The following is a 20,972-nucleotide window of genomic DNA, read 5'->3' as shown; positions in this document are numbered from 1 at the left end:
TACTATCATATTTTTGCAAGGCAATAATCATGGTATAGTTCAATTACCAAGGTTTTAGGGTACGTCCAACCTACTTAAAAGAGGTCATAAAAAACTCAGGAACTGCTCATTTAGGTTCATGAAATGCACCCACAGGAGATGGGAACTTTAGGACAACTACAGATGCATCACCTCAGCTAAGCAGCTAACTCCTTGAGCAAATAAATGATGACCGCAGACCAAAATGAGAAGGAAGGCACAGAGGAGGCAAATCCAAGCACAGATTCATGCTTTGATCAGGAAAGCATGCTGTTAAACAGTTGTCAAGGACAACCAGCCACCAACCCATTTTTCACATCAATGGCAGAGTTGAGTATTCAAATATTTGATCTCTTCCAACTTCTGTTGAATCATCACATTACTAACACAGCTGTCTCAATATACTTTTCTTTAGTCTTTTAGAATAGGTTTTTGCCAAAGACTAGGAGGAAAGAAAAGCACCTAAAATGTTGACCGTTATGTTCTTACCTTGTTCTTACCATGTCCCAACTAATGGGACAAACCACTCCTCTTGAGCATGACTCCTGAGATATACGAGGCTACTGGGTACCATCCTCTCTCCCTCTCTGTGTTCAATATTGGCATATAAAATCTGAGGTTTACAGCTGCATAAAGTGAACACCTACAGCCTGTTCAAATTTTCTTTGGTTTCACAAAACGGTAGTAGATTTTAAAGTAAAATATAAATCGGATTCTTTAAAATTAGATTTCTCTGGAGTCAAAGTTAGGTGCTTGAATACAGCTACCACATTTCCATGGAGGAGAATGGACCTTTATTTTATAGTTTATAACTAAATACGATCAAAAATATAGGCACTCACTTAGGGAGACATGTTTGAAACATATATACATCTATTTTCAAGCACCACACTAGTGGCATTCATCACATGCACATTTAGCTCTGCTGCTTCTCTATTTATGGACAAGCTATGAAAGCAGTTTGTCAGCAACTTTTTTTGAGTGTTCACATTACTAAATACACTCATTCTGAATTCACTCTAATGTAATTATCAAATTCAGCAGCTAGCTGATAACATGGCTAAAGGAAAATACCAACCTGCCTCAGTGTTTTCATGCTGTAATTGAAAACAGATGGCAACTCATGTAATTTATGCTTTTCTACAATCAGTAACATGTTGGGATAAGATAAGAATTCTAAGACTGAATTGCATCTGCTTCAACAACACCATATGCTAGTGCACAGTATAAATATTTATCCAGGCCTACTTCATCTTCTCATTTAAAGCTCAGTCAGATGAGATAATAAAAGTACCCTTTGAATACCTTCAACTAGCACCGAAGCATCTGCCCAGTGCTTTAACGGGTTAGAGTCCCAGCACCAAACACCAAAGTATCTTCCCTTTCCTACACTTCATCGAGAGGTTTAAACGGCAGCATGTTCATTGCACCTTATTTGTATAAGTCCCTATCTTCAAGCTCCCACTAGGCTGCCATCAGGAATTATAATTTTCTCACTTGTGATGTCCACGATCCACTTTTCCCACTATTCTGTAGAACACTGGACATTGGCCACAGCCATAAATGTTTTTTTTTTTTTTTTTTTTTTTTTTTTTTTTTTTTTTTTTTTTTTCCAGGGGGAATAAATGTTCTTTGAGGGTTTTCAGACTGGTTATCTTAAACAGCAGTCACCAGGTTTGAGGTCAGATTGGCAAGGACCAGGGGTTTTGCATTTCTCTGCAGCATGGGGTACTACATTCAACCTCCCAAGAATTTCACAGTTCAAATTTCTTGCTATTGCAGGAATTGAAAACAGTGGCAATCCCTCTGATACCACATAGTTTTGACTCCCTCCTCCCTCCCCAAAGGCTGGCACCTTACTACATGCAGCTTTTAGTTCTTTATGTCACAGGCTTATAATATCTTGTGATTGTGGCTGTATTTGGACTCTGTGGACTGATCAGATAGTGCCTATCTGAGTGTGTACTGGAATTGATGGCCTCGACAGACCCTGACAACAATTATTTACCACGAAACAGTGGCTACTCAATAGTGGATGAGATTTGGCTCTTACCCTGCTAGTGAGTTCACTTGAATTCACTTCTGCAAAGGTTAGAGCTGGTCACTGATTTCTCCAGCCAAAAGGAAGAACAGATAATCAGCAAAATTAGTTATTAATTTATCTCCTCCCTAGGCCTCACACCAAGCTTGGTCTGCGACATTTGTCACGCTCTGCTGCAGTGATGTCACACTAAATAATAACGTGTAAGGTCTAACTAGTTTAAAGTCAAGTTGTGGAACTTTGCAAAAACACTTTTACCTTAAAAGCAGAAATCAATGTACAGAATAAAACACTGAAGAAGGGGGACAAGATCTTTCCTGACAACAACTGGCAGTATTTAGTGGTGCCATTTGCAGAGGCCTGAATTTTGCAGCCAGTCAGTCTGGAATATTAAAGCACCCTCAGAACTTCTAAACCCTGCTGTTCCTGTCTTCCCTTCTCAGTCTGCTGACGACAGCAGACAGCAAAACAGAGCTACAAATAACTTGGACGTACGCATCACAACACTGGCTCCTTTCATAGCCCTGCGTCGCCTCCAGCTTCTGCTTGTTAATGCGCTTACAGCCGTAACGATCCTCCAACGCTGCCACAGGCGACTGCGCTTCAGCGAACCAGGTCTAAAAATACTTTAATAAAGCTAATTGACAACATACTTATTAAATTATTTGTTCAGCTACGAACCTGGAACCCCAAGCTGTAAAGGGTAATCCCATTTACCAGGCCCAGAGGAGGAATCGAGACTTAAAACCACAAAGACAATACTCTCTTGCACCTCTTCAGCAGACTGAGCTAATAATTTTAATAGAATTAAATTGTCTTCAAATTACCCCAGAGGAAGATGCTACTGTAATGAGGTGGGGCGTGCTGCCATGCCAGAGGTGGGTATGCATTTTGGAGACCTGGGCATCCCAGTCACTCCACGCTGTGGTGACCACACAACCACTGAATGTGGTCAAGTGCTCCATGGCAAGCTCATTGAAGTTTCTCCTGAGGCTTTCCATTCACGGAGCTTTGAAGAAGGCCGGGAACCCAGCCAAGTTCAAACTGAAAACGAGACACCACAGAGTCCTTCAGGTAGACTGATTCTGTAACATTTACTGCTTTATGTAATATGCAGTGGGGTTTTAACTACACAAAGTGAGATCCTACAGTGAGACGGTAGGAAGCAGTCCTCTTGCAACACTTTGTCCAGCATAATGCAAAGACGGGAATATAATGCTCTCAAAGAGAGATAAGTGCAAAATCACAAGCTTTACAAATACAGACACTTCCAGAACTGATTACACTGGATACATCTCCTTGGGAGGAAAAACCCTGCTGATACTGCCAAGAACTTTTCTACAAACTGCAACGCCAAGCCTTGGCTCTTCTTCAAATTCTTGCCCTTTCATCATAGCCAACTTTCCTTGTTAGCGCTCCTTTGGTGTAGCACTCCGAGCAGCACTGGCAGACAAAAGCCTCCTACACCAGGCCACCAGAAGTTACCGCACCACGGTCTACTTTCAAAATGCTCCACCTGCAGCTTCTACAGGGGGGAAGGCTTATTTTCAAGGAGCTGTCATGGCAAAGCCTGTCATACGATTCCTTGAAATCTGCCAGATTGAAGAGTGCTGTAAACAGATGGATTAAGTGACATAGATTTTTAAAAAATTCAAATACTGCACTAGAATTTACATACCTATTGCCATGGGAACACCTCAACACACACACAAAAAAAACTTATTTTCAAAGGAAAGTGGCATATCTTCACCAGGGGCTAAACGTGCTCAGCATTTCTGAAAACGGGGCACTGATTTTGGTGTCAACACATCTTTGGTGTAACACATGGCCATAATGTTTCATGTACAATTCTGTTCTGAAAAGGGGTTTTGTGTAAGGATAGGACCCTTGCAAACAATCAAATCCATCCTTTGTGCAAATTCAGGGCAATATATCCCAGTTTTACTGGCTGAAATACCATTTACTCCCACTAGGACAAGGGAGTCTGACATTCTTATGTTGTGAGTGGATCAGATAAACTCGCGTAACCCCATCAGAGGACGTGAGTGTACCAAGAGCAGGAATGGAAGACACAAGGACACGGTTTGGTACACAAAACCAGTTTCAGAGGTGCAATACAAAAACAAAATAAACAGGCTTAACTCAAATGTCTTACTGCATAGTTGTCAACACAAAGGCAAAAGTAAAAACAAAACCAAAGCCCACTATATTCAGCTCTAAGCTTCGAAGTTCAGAAGTGAAAACTCTAAGATTATGTATGACGCTACAGTGTTATTTTTACAAGTCAAGTTTCAGAATAGATCTACTCTACTGCTGGCTGCTAAATTCTGAGAGAAGAAGATAGTGCAAGGTACTAAACTCCCAGTTTCAGAATCTAGAATGTACACATGCATAAATTCACTATTTTTAAATTTCAGTCCTGTATATTTTAGGCAGGATTACTTTACAGAAACAATATTCTTCCTATAAAAATTATAAATGCATATTATATTATATTATATTGATGTATTGTATAAAACATAGAAAGAAATCCAGTTCCCTCTGGAATGGAGCTGTTTGCCAGCAGGATGTGTCAGGTGCTGCCTGTACCAACAGGCTCTGCAGCCTTCTAGGGCTTTGGCTGCCCTTCCTCAAGGGAAGTAAATGTTTCAAAGACAGAATGTACTTGCTAGTTTCATAAAAAATCAGCAGCCACAGGGGAGAAACTCCTATTGTATATTCATTAAAGACAGAGCCATGGCATATCCACCAGCACCGTGCAATGGGCGGGACAGGTGGCATATGCTGGGTGGGTGAGAATCCATCGGTGAGCATACTGGGAATGGCAGACAGATTATAGAAAGCAGGATAAAATTAATAAATGAATGAATTAATATATTAATGGGAAACTGGGCTGCTCATGGAATAAACCTGAAACCTTCACTTGTGTTGTTATGGTACAAGAAAACAGGACATAAGCTGCTCATTTGCATCTGGCTCAATCTGGACACTGGAATAGGTGCAGCAGCTAGTTTCCTTTTCTTGCTTTTATACGCTCTTAGCATAATGCTTTGCTTTTATTTTTCTTACTCTAAAAGAGAGTGACTAATTCACAGATATATACAGGACATGATCCAAAACAGCAGGTAAGTCAATGGGCCCTGCATTAGCAGTACAAGAGCCTTCAGGTGGAAATTGTATTTATTTATTTTTAAATCGTGTATGAAGGCATTTCAACTCTTTATGAAATATGAGTGTCACACATTCTTCTTTCCAAAACATCTTGAATTTTAACTGTTTTACAGTGACCAATGGGTTACACTAATTTCATTGTGAATAGGTATGCCTGGCTTCATCTTCATATATAGGCAAAGTGCAGAACCTGCATACAGACCATTCTGCAATAAATTACAAATAAATTGCAGAATAAACTGAAGGTGGAAGGCTAGAATGTGTGCAGACTTGGAAAGAAGTGGAAATAACAACAACGACAAAATAATCATGAAAGTAACTTGGAAAGAAGAGCTTAGTTTTGCATGGGAAAGGGACTCGAAGACTTCCCATCCCTGGAATTGTTCAAGGCCAGGCTGGATGGGGCTTTGGGCAACCTGGTCCGGTGGGAGGTGTCCCTGCCCATGGCATAGGGTTGGAACTGGGTGATTTTTAAGGTCCCTTCCAACCCAAACCACTCTTTGATTCTATGGAGAACCTCTAGGACAGAAGACAAGAAACATAAAGAGGACAAAAGGCAACTGAAATCAGTGATTAGAAATGCCTGAAACTGAAAGACATTCAGCCCAGGAAAGAAGAGCACCTCTCACTACCCAACTACAGGCAGCCCAAGACCTTCAATTAGAAGCCCAGACATCCCAGTATAGCTTCCCAGTTTGACCACGCACCTTCATGCCAGCTGCAGCTGCTGGCCCACTGGGATCCACAGCCTGGATGTGGCAGGGCTTGCTGCCCCGCACCACGAAGCCCCAGCCAACCGCGTCACCGACGATCTTGAAGGAGAAAAGAAGGAGGTGAGCACTGGCACCAAGACACATCTAAATGGTTCAGGAAAACTATTTTTTTAATTTCAACACGAAGTAATGAACTCTGTGTGATAATATTTTATCAAAGCCTGTGTACAGGCTGCTGTATCACATGTGGGAAAGGCGCTATGTATTTTGGTTTCAATTAATTTTTTGTTGAACTAGGAGGTTGCAAAAAGCAAGGCTTTCAATGACTAGGTTCAAAACTCTTTTTAGAAAGGCTTCCTCTAATACTGAATCAAAATTTCTGTCCCATCATAGTCTAAGAAAAAGTATGCCTGAGTAGAAAACTTAAGTCTGGGTATATAATCCATGTCTACAGCAAACACAGTACCAGGAGCACAAAGTTTAGATGAGTTTGTATAATAAAAATATTACTGGCTTTATGTAATTTCACACCCTATTTCAGTCAGCAGTACTACGCTGGCAGAAAGACAGGATAAACAAGTGCAGAATCAGACCTGAAATGTGTGGAAGTACTGATAACGGACTTCAGGATTTTAAAGTACAACCCTTAACAAATGCAAATAAGCTCTAATTATCCCTTCAGAAAATGTCTGTTTGGATTACCTTATGCATGCAACACACAGAAATAGAGAAAAATACCAGAGACATACCGTAAAAGTTTTTCTGACATATGGGGCTCCAGGCATCAAAAGCTCATCGGCAGTCACCGGTCTCTTTAATACTGTAGGGGTACATAAAGGAATATTCAATATAAGCATTCCTCTGGAGTTTTTCCTAATAAATGAGACAAAATGTTGGAATACGGTATCTTTTTGGTCCCAAATCCCATATAGTCTTTCAAGTCTTGCTTGAAAGTAGCAGAAGAGCCAAAGAAAAGACTGCAGAGTAACTCTGAGCACCAACGATGAGACCTTCAGAAAAATGGGGTGTTAAGCTAACAGACTTCAGTGTCTGCAATTGGCATCCCCTAAACACTACCACGAACTTCAGAAATGGCTGTTCCTGTGTCCAATGCAAGTGGCCAACCTCCCTGGCAGGAAGCAGCTTTTCTTGCAGGTTCCCTCTGTACATTGTGTGCTTTCAGCTATTTCATCTGACTTAGTTTGGAATCCCAGAATTCAGTAAGAAGAAAATTCTGAAGAAAGGTTATATTACGTACAGGAAAGCTTGGTAACCTTTCCTCCATTTCCCAACCCAAGAAGTGAGCCTTTGTCATTTCTGAATCCCCACCTCTTCCACCATTTATTTTATTTTATTTTTTTTTGCTTGGAGATGGGAGCTGATTTTCCCTGCAAGAAGGCAGGGAATGTTGGCGTAGTCATGCAACATTGCTGCTGTTTGGTTCAGGTATTATCCCAACAAAGAGGTTTCTGCAATTGTAAGCACAGATATCTAATGCCCTCATATCCAGAGGTTCCCCGCTACTTTTCTGTATTATGAATTAATTTTCCCCTGAACAAAGTAAATGCAATGTTCTGTCAAATCAGATTGATACCATTCTGCATACTGTGTTTTTCTGTCTGTCAATGCTTTACAATACAGAGGGCAATGTAAAGCTGTATGTTCTTCACTACTTTTCCCTGCTTCACCTTTCAAATTATGACTGCTTTTCCTTTAGTGATAAATGATTTTCATGATGTCTGCCTTTTAAGTCACAGGTGGAATACAAAATTTCTCCCAGATGGTATTCTGAAACATTCATGAATTTCTTAATGACACTCCTGGGAGCGGAAAGAATTCTAGCACACAAACCAATAAGTATTTTTTTTCTTTCCCTTGGATTTTGACAAGCAGTCATTTAGCCAGAGTTACACTTTTCAGAGCATGCCCATTCAACTTAAAAAACCTGGATCATTATGCTCAGTCAACAAATGAGAATCAGATAAACCATGTACACAGGACTCCGTTGCATGCCACCCTTCATTATACCCTCAGAAATTTTGTTTGATGACTTTTTTCCTACATGACTGGTCAAGTCATGACCTGTTTGTTTTAAAAGTCCTTGCCTGTAACAGAACTCAGCTGACAAGATGCCTGTCTCCTGTTTATAACCACAAAATTCGGCAACATGCTCTGGTTCTGGATAGCAGGAAACCGTTGGTGAAAAAATCGCTTTATAGTCCAGCAGAGGTTTAAGAATTCCTCCATAACATTTACATCTGACCGCCTTATGTTAATCTCTGCAAGGTGGTGTGTGGATCTGTAGCTGTGCTACGGGAGAAATTACCCTAGGGGAAGTTGTGTTTAAAAAAAACAACAATAATTTATGGGAGGGCAACATCAGCCTATCCTTTTTCTTCCAGTGTTGTGTAATCAGCTGCATTAAAATAAACTTGTTCTCACTACTCATGGGTTGACACTTCATATATAATCAGAATCATAAATGAATGGAATACCTGGCATACTTCAGATAATGCACACATTTATGGACAGCACATGAATGCTGGTTTATCTGTCCCAGAAAATTTTCCAGGATGCAATTATGGTGTACTGGGGCCAGGGGCTCACCACACCAAACCTATCAGAGTGTCTCTAGGTAGTATACCTAAGACATATTTTGCCAAGATACGATGCTGTGGCACTTTTTATAGAGGGGCAAACACGGGAAGGTGACATTGAGCACCCAGCAGCAGCTTACTCTGAGTGTGCAATGACCAAGAGCACTGAGAGCACTCCCAAAAAATGAACAGCAGGTCCGGTGTATGGGGTTATGCTTCTGGTCATGCAACCACCCTCAGTCCTTCAGATGATTTTAATTTAGACCCTCGTCCTCAGTTCCCAGCAGAGCCTAAAGAAAGGGAAGGAAATGTGCTAACAGCAGAAAGAGCATGTCCCTGTAACTACACCTGTGTTTCTGATGGCCACTCTGCACAACGGGGATGAAATGCACTTACTCATCTCCAGAGAGAATTGTCAGCGTTTTGAACAAGTCTCACATAGTGCTTGACGCACTTTCTAGCAGTCACTTGAAATGCCAGCATCCCTTTGAAGGAGAAGCTGACAGTCATCCACTGAAGCCTTCCGCAGATGTACAATGCTGCCCACACCATCAGCAGGGACGCAGCAGCGAGCTCCTTGCAGTGTGCTGATGTCTGTGCAAGATCACTGCTTTCCCACCTCCCTTTAGCAGGCTGGTGCAGGGCAAAGCAACCCCCTCGCATACCTTGCACAATGCTATAGGTTTCCCCTCCTCCAAACGAGCAAGAATCCCAAAAATGACCTCCTGCCCATCAGTTGTACACACCCCTCTACCCAGAGCAGAACTGGGAATTTGTACTAAATCCAAAATAATAAGGAGCACAAAGGGCAACATGGACTTTGAACTTCAGGGATTTTTCTGAGGGAAATAGAGAGGCTGAAACAACATCCATCCCAGTCTGTTTTCCCCTCCACAGATGTACAATAAGAAACAATTTTAACCAAGCTGTGGAAGAATGGGTGTGTTTAACCTTCCGGCATGGGATAGGAAATCCTTTCAAAAGGAAAATAAGCTTCACCACTGCTTTTACCTTCCCAAACAAACCAGTGCAAGACCTAAACAAACGAAAACATTGAAATGGTCTTTGAGAGGCTCAAACAATGCTTCCTCTGGTTTTGGATGCTGCTGTTTTCTGAGCTGTGCTATTTCACAGTGGCCACTGGACAGTTAAACCCTCCCATGACTTACGCTGAAGGAATGTCTCGAGGAGGAGGCTTGTATCGGCCCAGGGCTTGGCAGTGCAGAGGCAAAGCTGAGTCTCTGACTGCATGTCCTCCTCAGAGATAAATTGCAGCTCCAACCACAATTATAGGCTTGGTGCAGAGATTATGGGAGGCAGACGTCTGGCTTGCATTCAGCAGGACTTCAGGCTGGGTGATGCTAAAAGTTCCCCCCCGGCCTTAAAAAACCACGGTGCTGTGAATTTTTAATCTATCCTTGAAAAGATAAACCTAGACGTGACGTTAGGCATTCCTCATATCTCCTTGTCCCCAGACAAATGCCTGCTCCTGTCGCCTGTGCATCAGAAGTGACGCTGGTGCTTACCAGATTTGGGGTTGCAGAGCACGGGGGGGCTGCTGCTGAGCGTTGGGCTGCTGCTGAAGTACCCGCTGCTGCCACAGCTGCTCATGCTGCTCCTCCGCACCGCCGACACGATCTTTATCTCCTTGGTGGGACTCACTGCACGCCCCGAGAAAACACAGGGAGAAAGGGAACCGGTGTCCATTATTAAATGCATTTCTCCAGGTTCTTTAAGACACGAAGCCATGCTTTCACCTTCCTAAGGGGTAAGCGTGTTGTACACAGAAGGGTCACTGCGTGAGTATAACACCACAGCTAACACAACAGCTGAACTGCTCCCATAGCAGGATTTTCTAGGAGGCATTTCAGTACAGAGAAATAAGCTTTCCTACTTCCCATTTATTCTTTCATTTCCTGCTTGATAGCACTGTATAGCAAACACTGCAGGATCCCTTCCCCTCGTTTTTCTCAAAACCAGCATAGAGTATATGGCAAATTACTCTGGGTTTAGGGGGATTTAAATCCATTCTTTTGGATCGTGGACACTAATTTTTGACCAGCAAGCGAGCTGTTATTTATACAGGAGCAAAAACTACCACAGAGAGCTAAAGATTTGGTAAACTGAGTGAAAGCACAATCCCTGTGAACAGGGATATGCTCTGTTTTTTTTCAGATAAACACTGAAATCCCTCTCACAAAAAGGATGCTAAGGATATTTAGCATCCCATGGAGTCACTCTACAGACAGCAGTAGAGTTGATGAGTCACCTGAGAGAAAACTGGTGTGTTTTCTGTTGTCATGGTTCTGCTTGCGCAGGCAAAAGGGGCTGTCGTGGCTTTCTGGCATCAGGCGAGACTTCTCAGTGAGCAGCTCCATCAGCCGCCGCCGCCGGCGGAAATTCATTCTGCACTGGTAGAGCAAGTTGCTGTCCATAAAATGGTGCTTGTTGGACACTGGAGAAAGAAACAGATAGATGTGATTGCTTGGTGGGACTGAAATCTGAGTGTACCTATCTGCCACATGTGCCCTCCCACCAGGAACACTTGCACCTCTTTCCTCCCAGATGCAGACTCAGAAATGGGGCAAGGTGGCTTCGCACGGGTGGCTTCAGCATGAATGCTTTTATAGGGTCGGTAACACAGGAGGAACCTCAGCAGCCACAGCTGCAAGGCATCTTTCAGAGCACCTTGATTAATGGCAAGCACTCCTTTTTGTCGAGTGGAAGTGGAAGCACTCCAGCACTGTGCGACAGGCTGCGTGACGCCCCTCTGGGTGCACGCTGGGTGCCACGTGGAGCTGTGCTCACCAGACTTATGTCCCTCCCTTCCCTGAGCCTTGTGCCTCGATCTCAGGCAGCCCCGAGAAGCTGGCCACCCTGCCTGCCTCCGTCAGAGCCACGGGGCAGCAGAAAAGGGAGACCTGTGCGTTTCCTCTGTCTTATCCACCACAGACACGGTGTCCCAGCCACTTCCTGCATCCCGCTTCCTCTCCTTTGCACGCATATACGCAAGGTTTGGGAACAGGCACCTGGCCAAAAATCGTTTCTAACGTAACCAGCAGAAGTCTTAATTACAACCTGTTTGGACGCTGAGAGCAGATCCCAGGTTGCTGGGGGACTGAGCATGCCCACCGACCGCAGCCTGGCCGCAGGATCTGCGTGGCCGCTGTTGCTGCTTCTCAGTGGTGATGTAAAATGCAGCAGTTGGCCCGAGCTCTGTGCCAGGTCCCTGAAGAGCTCTGACTCCTGCAGGGCTGGACTGCAGAAAGCTCTCCTGAGCAGCCCCTGCGTCAGCACTGCAGGATCCTAAATAGCTGCAGGAGACGTTTTGGCTGCGGTCTCCCCGTCCTCACTCAGCTCTGATCATGTTCCACAGAAATGACTTCCCGCAGCTGATCGTTCCCGTGAAGGATCTACCTCCTGGATTTACCCCGTTTAGAAATTGCATTTCTTCCCAGATTGGCTCACGAAGGCTGGCGGGCTGGATGTATTTACAAGTAATGCATAAACAACACCACGGATACGCGCTCAGACAGCAGCCAAGCCTGACGCTTGGCAAACATGACAGGCACTCGGCCTCAGCCTCTGCTGCAGGCGCTGCACCAGGGCCTCGCTCTCAGCTCTGCCCAGCACCTGCGGTCCAAAAGCAGCAGAACCCAGGGTGCTGTGCCCAATCTGCAGCCCTCAACATGCTCTTTGATCTCATCCCTTCTTTCAAACCCCTCAACACGCTCCTTCTTCCTCTCACCCCTTCTGAATACCTTAGGAGTTTGTAGCAGGAGCCTTGTGTGATAGCCTTGCAAAAAAGGCTGGATTTAAGCATGCACTTCCTCTGTCTTTTGACACCAGTGAGGAAGGAATAACCTCAAAGAGCCCAGTCATCTCCTGCAGCAGCTTCTGGTCTCAGAGACCATGTTCATGCCAGGGAGGTGAAGTGACTTACACTTACTTCCTTAGAAGAGGCCAGCCTAGCCGTGACGCTCAGGGCTCAGCCCTCCACACGGGCACAGAAGCTGCCATATGGGGTCAGACTGTGAGTCCCTCTTGCAGAGGAGCCTAGAGAAGCCTGTCTCTTGCTTGCCTGGGCCACTGCCAGAGATGGGACACTGCACAGATGGACCTTCTGCCTTTGGGACACAGGGAATAATCAGGGCACAGGAGCTTCATGAACTGCATGTGCCTGTGCACCCTCCACGAGCCACATGGCTTTGCTAAGTCCCATTTAGCACCGCAAGCAATTCATCCCTGTGTCCTGACACCTTCATTACTGGAGGCACACGCTGCTGCTGCGCTCATCGCTTCGGACATATGTAGCATGCGGTGCTATTAAGCAGCACTCGCTAACGATCACTATTTTTGAAGAACGGAAATCGAGGAGGAGAGATCTGGAGCCTTGCCTACATCCACAAAAGGATTTGCTGTCTGAGACAGAATTAATACGTTGGTGTTCCCAGCCATCACTCTCGTTTTCAGACCACTGCCACAAGTAAAAGTATTCTAATAATAGAATACCACAGGATTATAGAATAACCCGATACAAATAAAAACTAATTTTAAATGAATAAATAAATATACTTTTTTTTTTTTTTTTTTTTTTTTTTTTTGTGATGACATCTTAAAAGAGTTCACTGAAACTTAAAAAGAAAAGCACCACTTAGTCAGCATGCTATTGGGGTTCATAATCTTAAATGAAAGGGGACCCCACAAATACTCACCCGGAAGCAGAATTACTAAATGTTTGCCATATAAGAAATATCAGCATGGTTTCTGATTCAATTTAAATATTGTGACACCGCAGCTCTTAAGAAAAACAATTCTGTTGTGTTTGTGCCGTTAACTGTAGTGCCCTGACAGCCTTCAGAAATTATGATAATCAGAGATCAACACATGCTTGATTTTCAGACACCATAAAGCACTCAAATTCTGGACTAATTATTGATCATGAAACCACAGAATATAACCTCTTTATACCATGATACTGGAGCATTTTAGAATAATAATATTTGTTTTGACTAAATATTGTAACATTACATGCTTACAATAGTGAAACTTAGGTCTTATATTGAAGTAACTATTTTACTCCATGGAAGGGTGAATTTTTATGCAATAAATGAAGACAAGTGTAAAAGATAAGAACAATTACTGTATGTTGTAGAGTATTTGTACGTGGTTTGCGTGATGAATGGCTTGTAGCCCCAATGCTTATAAGAAGTAGCATTAATGCAGAATTCGGAGTGTTCAATGATTTTCATAGTTCTTCATTTCTCCTGATAGTTCACATTTTATGTGGGAATGTTAGAACAACATTCACAGTTTGAGCAAATAATGTATTGGTAGCATCATGTAAGTTTATGCATATTCCTTAATTAAAAGGTAATACTTATGTGCACTTAAGGAGAGGCTTAAAAAACAAACAGGCATACGTAGCTCAAACTGCCTCATTGTACGTACATCATCAAATGAAATATCTCACCAAACTTATTGGTGTGACCCATGGTCTTTTTTTTTGTTTGTTTGTTTGAATCATCAGCTTTCTGACTTATTCATGATGTAGGATGAAATGTCAAAATGTCCATGCTGGGACTCTGGGAGTGCATCTGGCATGTTGTGGAAAAAGGGATATCCAGACTACAGATGAGAAGCGGTTGAGGAGGGGGAGACAGGCACCAGTGCAGTCTGTCTCTGACACACTCCTCAGATGGAGATGTCCCTGAGGAAAGCAACTGACACAAGGCACAAGTATGTGACTACTGGACATCAAGCACACACAGAAGTTGGTGTTGTCACACTCTGTGCACGACAGCCGAGAGGCAGCAGAGCAGGCAGTGGTGTTCATTTACCTGCTTCGACAGCCAGCATTTTGCTGAAATCAGCAGAGAAAAGTGGGAGTGAAAACATTTCCAAAGCTGACAGCAGAAAGCTCAGAGGGCTGCACAGACTTGCTCAGGAGGGATTTCTTTAAAGGTAATTGAGAGGTTGTTACCTCGAGTGTTGACTCAGAGCTGCAGCAGATAAACTTGTCGTGGCTGACAAGGCTCGTGCTCCAGGTTCCTGTGCCCCTCGTGGAAGCTGCTCTCTCCAGATGGGGACTGACTGAACTACTTACTCCTCAGTTACCTCACTGCCCTTCGCAATGCAGCACAGAAAAGCAAACCCGCACCCATTTTGGTTTGTCTTAAAGTGTCAGGCTGCAGCTGGCAAGTATCAGGACCTGTTTCTATACATGATGAGGGTGATGTTGTAAAGAGGAAGGTGGGGTGATTTTATGGGTTTTTCATTCCAGTTTAATTCACCAGTGCTCATGTGGCAACATGTTCATGTTACGATGTGCACTTTATGAAACAGGGAGAAACTGTACCAAAGAGCACACGGTGGCTGGCAACCTCCAAAATCATAAAAATGCACAAGGAAAGTTCTGGTCCAAGAGGGAAAGGCATGAACATTAACTCCAGGTCATGGATGTCAAGTTTGCAGGTACAGTCACAACCCACCGGTCTGATCTCCCACATACACAGGGCACAAAATTTCCCCCAGAAGCAGAACTAAAAAATTACCTTCTAATCTCACAAAAATACAGTTTGCTTTTACTCTGAAGCAGCCTGTAATGTCCGCTTTACTCTTCCCCTCACGAGTTGTCCCAATTACTTTCCCTACCAGGCAATAAAGGCTTAACTTAAGGTTGAATGTGTTTAGCTTCTAATCTGTGGACTTTATAACACCTTTGTTGGAAAGTTACATAAGGTCTTGTCAGAAACCTTTGTATAGAAGTCTGTGAAGTTATGGAGCCGACTCTCAAACATATCTTTGATCAGCTGAATAAATAATACCCCATAAATTCAGGCTTATTCTTCACACTTCCTCCAGTTCTCCTCAGAGCTTCTTTATCCTTCCTAAAATCTGGATCTCAGAACATGCTCATCGTTATAGCCTCACTCCCCTTCTCTTACTTACAGTTGTCCTTTTGTACACCTCAGCCTACAGTAATAGTTACTACAACCATACTGTGCTAACACCATCAGCTGGGAACCATTTGTGTAGGTGCCTTGGGTGTCCTTCTTCCCCTGCACAGCATTGCATCATACCAACCAACAGGGCTGGTATTCCCATTTCCTAGGTGTGCTACAGTCTATTCAGTTATACGAAAACATACCTCTTTTTGGATACCGACCGACAACAACAGGTTAATTTATACAGTCCAATTATTTGTTTACTGTCTCATTTATCCATAGAGTTTGAAAACTTCGTCAGCAAAGCTTTTTCGTCAGCAAAGCTTTTAGATGATCATTCCATATTTGCTTTACTGTTAAGAAGAGAAAACTCGGTCTATTTATTTTGGCATTTCCCAGACTGTGAACACCTAATGTTGCAGCTTTGGCAGTTCTTGCGCCTGGCTGCTTCACAGTTTCTGTCCAAATGTATGAAATATAAACTGCAATGTCCACGCAAATCTTCTTTCAGCTTCCGATTCTGCCATAAAATCCTGGGAACTGCACAGGGCTCAAACAGCCTTTTCTTCTGCAAGGAGACTGATGCACAGCAGAGATAAAAATATTAGCTTTACATTGATTTCATGCAACTGAGGAGGCTTTAGAAAGTACAAAAGCCTATTTTAATAAATGGTGTGACTCATGCCTTAAAAATCGAGCCATTTTCATAACTGGCTCTTTCCCCAAATCCCTCCCACAACCTCAGTTCCCCGTGATTTTTAGGGCTGATAATCTGTGCACATCTCCAGCGTGGTAATTAGTGTTTTCTACCAGCCGAATGCTACAGATCCCCGCAGACACTGGGCAGTGATGTACCCCAGCTGATCTGCATGTCCCCAGAAACATGAAGCCAGCATTCGCCGAGCCCGTGGTTATCTATGGCATGGCTGCTTTGTGTCAGGGAGCGGTGCGAAGGAGACAGAAGTTCCCTGAGGAGCCGATGAGCAGTTCTCCTGAAGACAGCAGAAGACAAGATCAAGTGTGTGCTTGTTTGTTTGGGTAAGTGTGTGCGTGTGCTGGGGTTAAGAGGTGAGGTTAGAAAAGCATTAGCAAAGTACACAGAATTCTCAGTGCTGCTGTCAGGTCTTTTCCTACTTGAAGACCCAAGCAGCACTGAACCCTTCCCAGCAGCACACAGCACATTTCCAAGCCCTTCAGTGTAAGACAGCGATCCCAGTTTATCCTTAAGTAGACTATATCTTCATACTGAGGTACTTTGCTCTGTCAAAATAGAGTTAAGCCCAGCCCGAAGCTGCGGGTCCCTTCTGGACCTTCCCCACTACTGGCTGCAGAGGTCTGCCCCTTCCCATAGCACGTCTCAGAAGACCATACCAGTTTTGACCTCTGAAGTGACAGAAATTTACCTCAAAAGAGTTGACATTGTACTGAAAACAAGTGGAGGGTGATGAGAAACACCTTCAGTGCTATGTGAAGCCCTCAGACCAGCTGTGGGGAGGGACGGGGGCTGCTGGTTGCCCTGAGGGAGGGCATGGCCAGGCCGGTAGGGCTCTGCCGCTCCTCCTGGCATGGCCTCAGCTCCAGCCCCGCGGCCTTTGCTACCTCACTCCCCTCTCCTAAGCAGAACTGGTGTTTAGAAGGGAAGGAAATAAAAACAATAAAAAATAAAAAATAATAATAAAAAAAAAAAACACTGCAAAACAACAGTTCCTTAAAAAAAAAAAAAAAAAAAAAAAAAAAAAAAAAAAAAAGAACTTCTCTGCATGGATAGCACACAGCTTGCTGCACTGAGGAGATCAGCACCTCGGGCCGTTTGCCAGCTTGGTTTCTGCCTCTTGCCAGAAAAGCAGTGGAAGTGCGCGGCCACTTTGGCTCACGTGGGGCTTGGACAAGCCTGTGGGCTTGGAGGAGAAGGTGAGCTGCTCGTCCTGCAGAGCTTCTCGCTTTCAGCATGTCCTCGCCCCCGCTCAGCGCTGCCACCCCGGTCACACAGCACTACCACTCCTGCCCCACCACTCCTGCTCTCCTGCCCTTCACCAGCACACGTGCAGCCTAGGAAGAATAAATGACACTTTAATCTGCACTGGACAATGCTTTTCCCACTCCTCTCAAAGGCTTCCTGTTTTTCTAAAGCTAATCTGGCTTCTGCAAATGCATTTTCATAATGGCACCTATTCAAATTAGTTTCCTTTTACACATTGATGAATTCCACCTGCTTGGGGCTCCCTCCCTTCAAGGCAGAGGGACTACAATGCCCAGTGAGCAGAGAGCCTTCCATCTCTGCCTCCTTGCACCATATAAACATGACACTTGCATTTCCACCTTTTATGAATGTGTATGTGCTGCGTAGACCGCAGATAAGCCCACCTGTGAATGCACTCACCCTGCATTTTAAACTCTTGGCACAGCAGCTGTACTATGTGGGATTGTTTTCACATTTGGATTACGAGGAGTTTGCTCGGAGCAGACAATGGATTTAAGTTTGAACTGCTCCAGTTTCCACTGAGCTTCTTGTATAAAACTGTAAGGCAGATCCTGACACTGAAATACGAAATCCAGAGAGCTGTTCCAGCTCATCCCAGCAAAGGGCAAAGCCAGTCAGCATGTCCTACAAGTGACAAGTGTCCAGGAAAACACTGGGATAGAGAGAACCGTGCCTCCTGAGCTATTGCAATGAAATGCAGTATATTCGTGTAGTGAAAAAACAGTCTAGACAACTTTTATTCTGCCTTCAAAGCATAAAGATCACAATACACAGGTGTCAAAAGTTCCTCGGGAAATGAAATACACCGAGTCTCCTGCTCCTATTAAAGCAGTGTGTTCTGCTCAGTGCATTAGCATTTCATTTTCACTGCCTTAAAATAGGTATGCAGAAAAATGTTTCTAAATACACTTTGTCTTTCCAGTAGGTTTGCAATCTATTTGCAGTCTATTTTCAAATACACACTCCTTATTCTAGAATGAAAAGCCAGTGTTGAATCACACTCATTTCAGCAGCCTTTTCAGTTTGTATATGAGGATTTATCATCTTTAATTTAGCAAGTTTACAGAACACAGCCAACTGCTTTTCTCTGCTTCCAAATAAAGTATGGAAAGTACAGTCTGTGGCAAGGGAAGCAGAAGATGAAAAGGCCCATCTGGGTATCTTTTTTATGTTGCAGCTGTTAAAAACTGAAACCCATTCTCTGACAGAAAAATAGAATTCGGTAGTTAATATGAAAAGGCATGTTCATGTGTTATTTCCCTAATGTATAGACATGTGTGGCTCTTTCCAAAATAAGTAAATAAATAAAATAAATAAATTCCTGCTTTAGACAAAGACAATTACAAGGAGAGCACGATGAAGAGCTGACAGAATAGGAAGCTGAAATATTATACAGTCTTGTGTAAATTTCTTGCTCTCTTACTTTTCTACTGAGGTGAAATCATGAAAAACATGCAAAGTTGTCTGCAGGTTTAGCATAAGCAGCTGAATTACTGTAGGTGAGGTTGCTGTCCATATTCATGGGGACTACCATGGAAAGACTGCCACACACAAAAAAACCTCAGTGACACTGCCTGGCATCATCGCAGGAGGAACCTGGTTAATAATAGAAACAAAGTTATGCTGGAGGACTTTGAAGACTAACTAGAGGCTTGTGTTTTACTGACATAAATCAAGGCACCACCTGTAAAAGTAAAATCTTTTACAGTTTTTAGTACTATAGAATGGCCTATAGGACTATATAGACTGAATGCTTTTTGGACTATACAGAATGAATACTTCAATATCTCCAACAGCTGATATGCTCCAGGTTATTTTTATATTAACAATATAAATGATATAAAAATCTGTGTGTTAACTTTGGAGGAGGAAATCTATGACCACTTCAGTCAAGGATTTAGGGGGATGCTTCAATGGCCCTTGTAAATTGCTCACCAAAGTTAGTGTTTCCAAGAAAAGGGTTTCCAAAGAGATATCTCAAATTAAGGAAGAAGTCAATATTTCACATAAATGGCAAATTTTCACTCGTGAAAGAAGAAATGTCAACTAATCATAAGGAATTGAGTATATAAAGTAAATTTAACACCTCATTACAATTTACAGAAATTTTAGGTGAGAAAGGAACACTTTTCAATAAAAGCAAAAGAAATAAATACATCGTTAGATATCTAATCTAATTCCACAATCTAAAGAACTTTCAACTGCATCGTATGTCTCGTTTAAAATTAAATGCAGTGATCATCCTGTTCAGGGCAATTCTGCTTCATACAGGTATGCAGTCTTTGCAGAGAAGAGGGAAAGTTAAGTACATGTTTTAAGACTTCTCTGCAGAGACAGGGAGATAGCATGTGTCAATATTTACTGTTCTCATTAAGTCACTACAAAATGTTTGTTTTCATCTCTGGAAGTAATTTGCACAGTGGAGTTGTGCTGATAAAGGATTGATGCTTGAGAGGTGGCAAGCACCTGCTTCTGTGCTGAGCAGAACATGCGCATGCCTTGGGCTCACCAGGTCTAGCCAAGAGCAATTAGCTCAATTAAACTTTTTTAAGCTGAAAGATATTGTAACTGGAGGTTTGGGTAGAGGGGAAGGAGGAAGGACACAGATCATGTCAGGGACATCCTAACACATGTTTTCTATCATTATAAAATCCTAGCACTAATCAGATGTTTCAAGCAAGGTATCTGCTAGCCAGTCACTTGCCAGAGAGATTTTCCCACCCCTCAGTCATTCAGGAAAACAAAGTCCATGTCATTTTCGACACCCATCACAGATGTTCCTCTGCTGGTCTAGGGCTAGGAAGCTTCATCTGGAGCCGCTGTTGACTCATGCAGCAGGTGGGGAGCAGCGGGCAGCGATGTGAAGCACCCCTCGCTGAATCGTGCTGCAATCTCTGTCTGGGGAAGGTGCTGGGCAGATGTCAGATCCAGCATGTCGGAGAGGAAATAACACAAAGCACATGTGCTCAAGAGCAAGAAGTAGCTTGGAAAATAGCAACAGTGAAAGAGACAGAATGTGACTTGGCACAAGAGGACGACTGCTGCTGCTCCGCCACGCACCTCTCGCAGGCACACACTGCGCTGCGTGCCCTGCAGGACAAGCACTCTGTATCTGCACACCACAAAATGCTGAAAAGGATTTCAAAATGTGTGGTGGCTGCCACAGAGGAAATGCAAATGCTCATCTTGAGAAGATGCTGAGAATGGATAAGTTACTCTTACTGGTATTAACCAGATTTTTAAAATGGGAAGTGTTTATCCCTCGATTTTCCAGACCTTAAACTTTTCTGCAAGACGTGCAGATGTGTTTTCATCCCCCAGATTCTGTACCCAGACAGTCCTGGAAGGAGGATGAGAGGACTTAATGTGTCAGTGGTTCTCTGCTGCTGGGGCTGTAGGTGCAGGGTAGGTGCTGCAGGAGATGCCATAACCAACTAGCATGTGCCAAAAACGATGCCAGAAAGAGCCCTGTGCATACTCTCATTCCTCCTTGGATATCTCGGT

General features: G+C 43.4%; 1 protein-coding gene across 1 annotated transcript in view; it reads right to left on the bottom strand.

Annotated features, from left to right (window-relative positions):
• The window catches only part of DEPTOR (DEP domain containing MTOR interacting protein), a 74,946-nt gene that overhangs the window by 13,673 nt on the left and 40,301 nt on the right, over positions 1-20,972 (bottom strand). The window contains exons 5-8 of the mRNA XM_084282195.1: positions 10,810-10,995; positions 10,067-10,201; positions 6,693-6,763; positions 5,938-6,042 (exon numbers count right to left, since the gene is read on the bottom strand). Coding sequence (XP_084138321.1) covers positions 5,938-6,042; positions 6,693-6,763; positions 10,067-10,201; positions 10,810-10,995 — 497 coding nt within the window. The remainder of the gene's footprint in view (positions 1-5,937; positions 6,043-6,692; positions 6,764-10,066; positions 10,202-10,809; positions 10,996-20,972) is intronic.

This window comes from Netta rufina, assembly GCF_964035555.1.
Source record: "Netta rufina genome assembly, chromosome: 2".
Taxonomy (NCBI): domain Eukaryota; kingdom Metazoa; phylum Chordata; class Aves; order Anseriformes; family Anatidae; genus Netta; species Netta rufina.
This window is presented reverse-complemented; position numbering and strand designations above follow the sequence as displayed.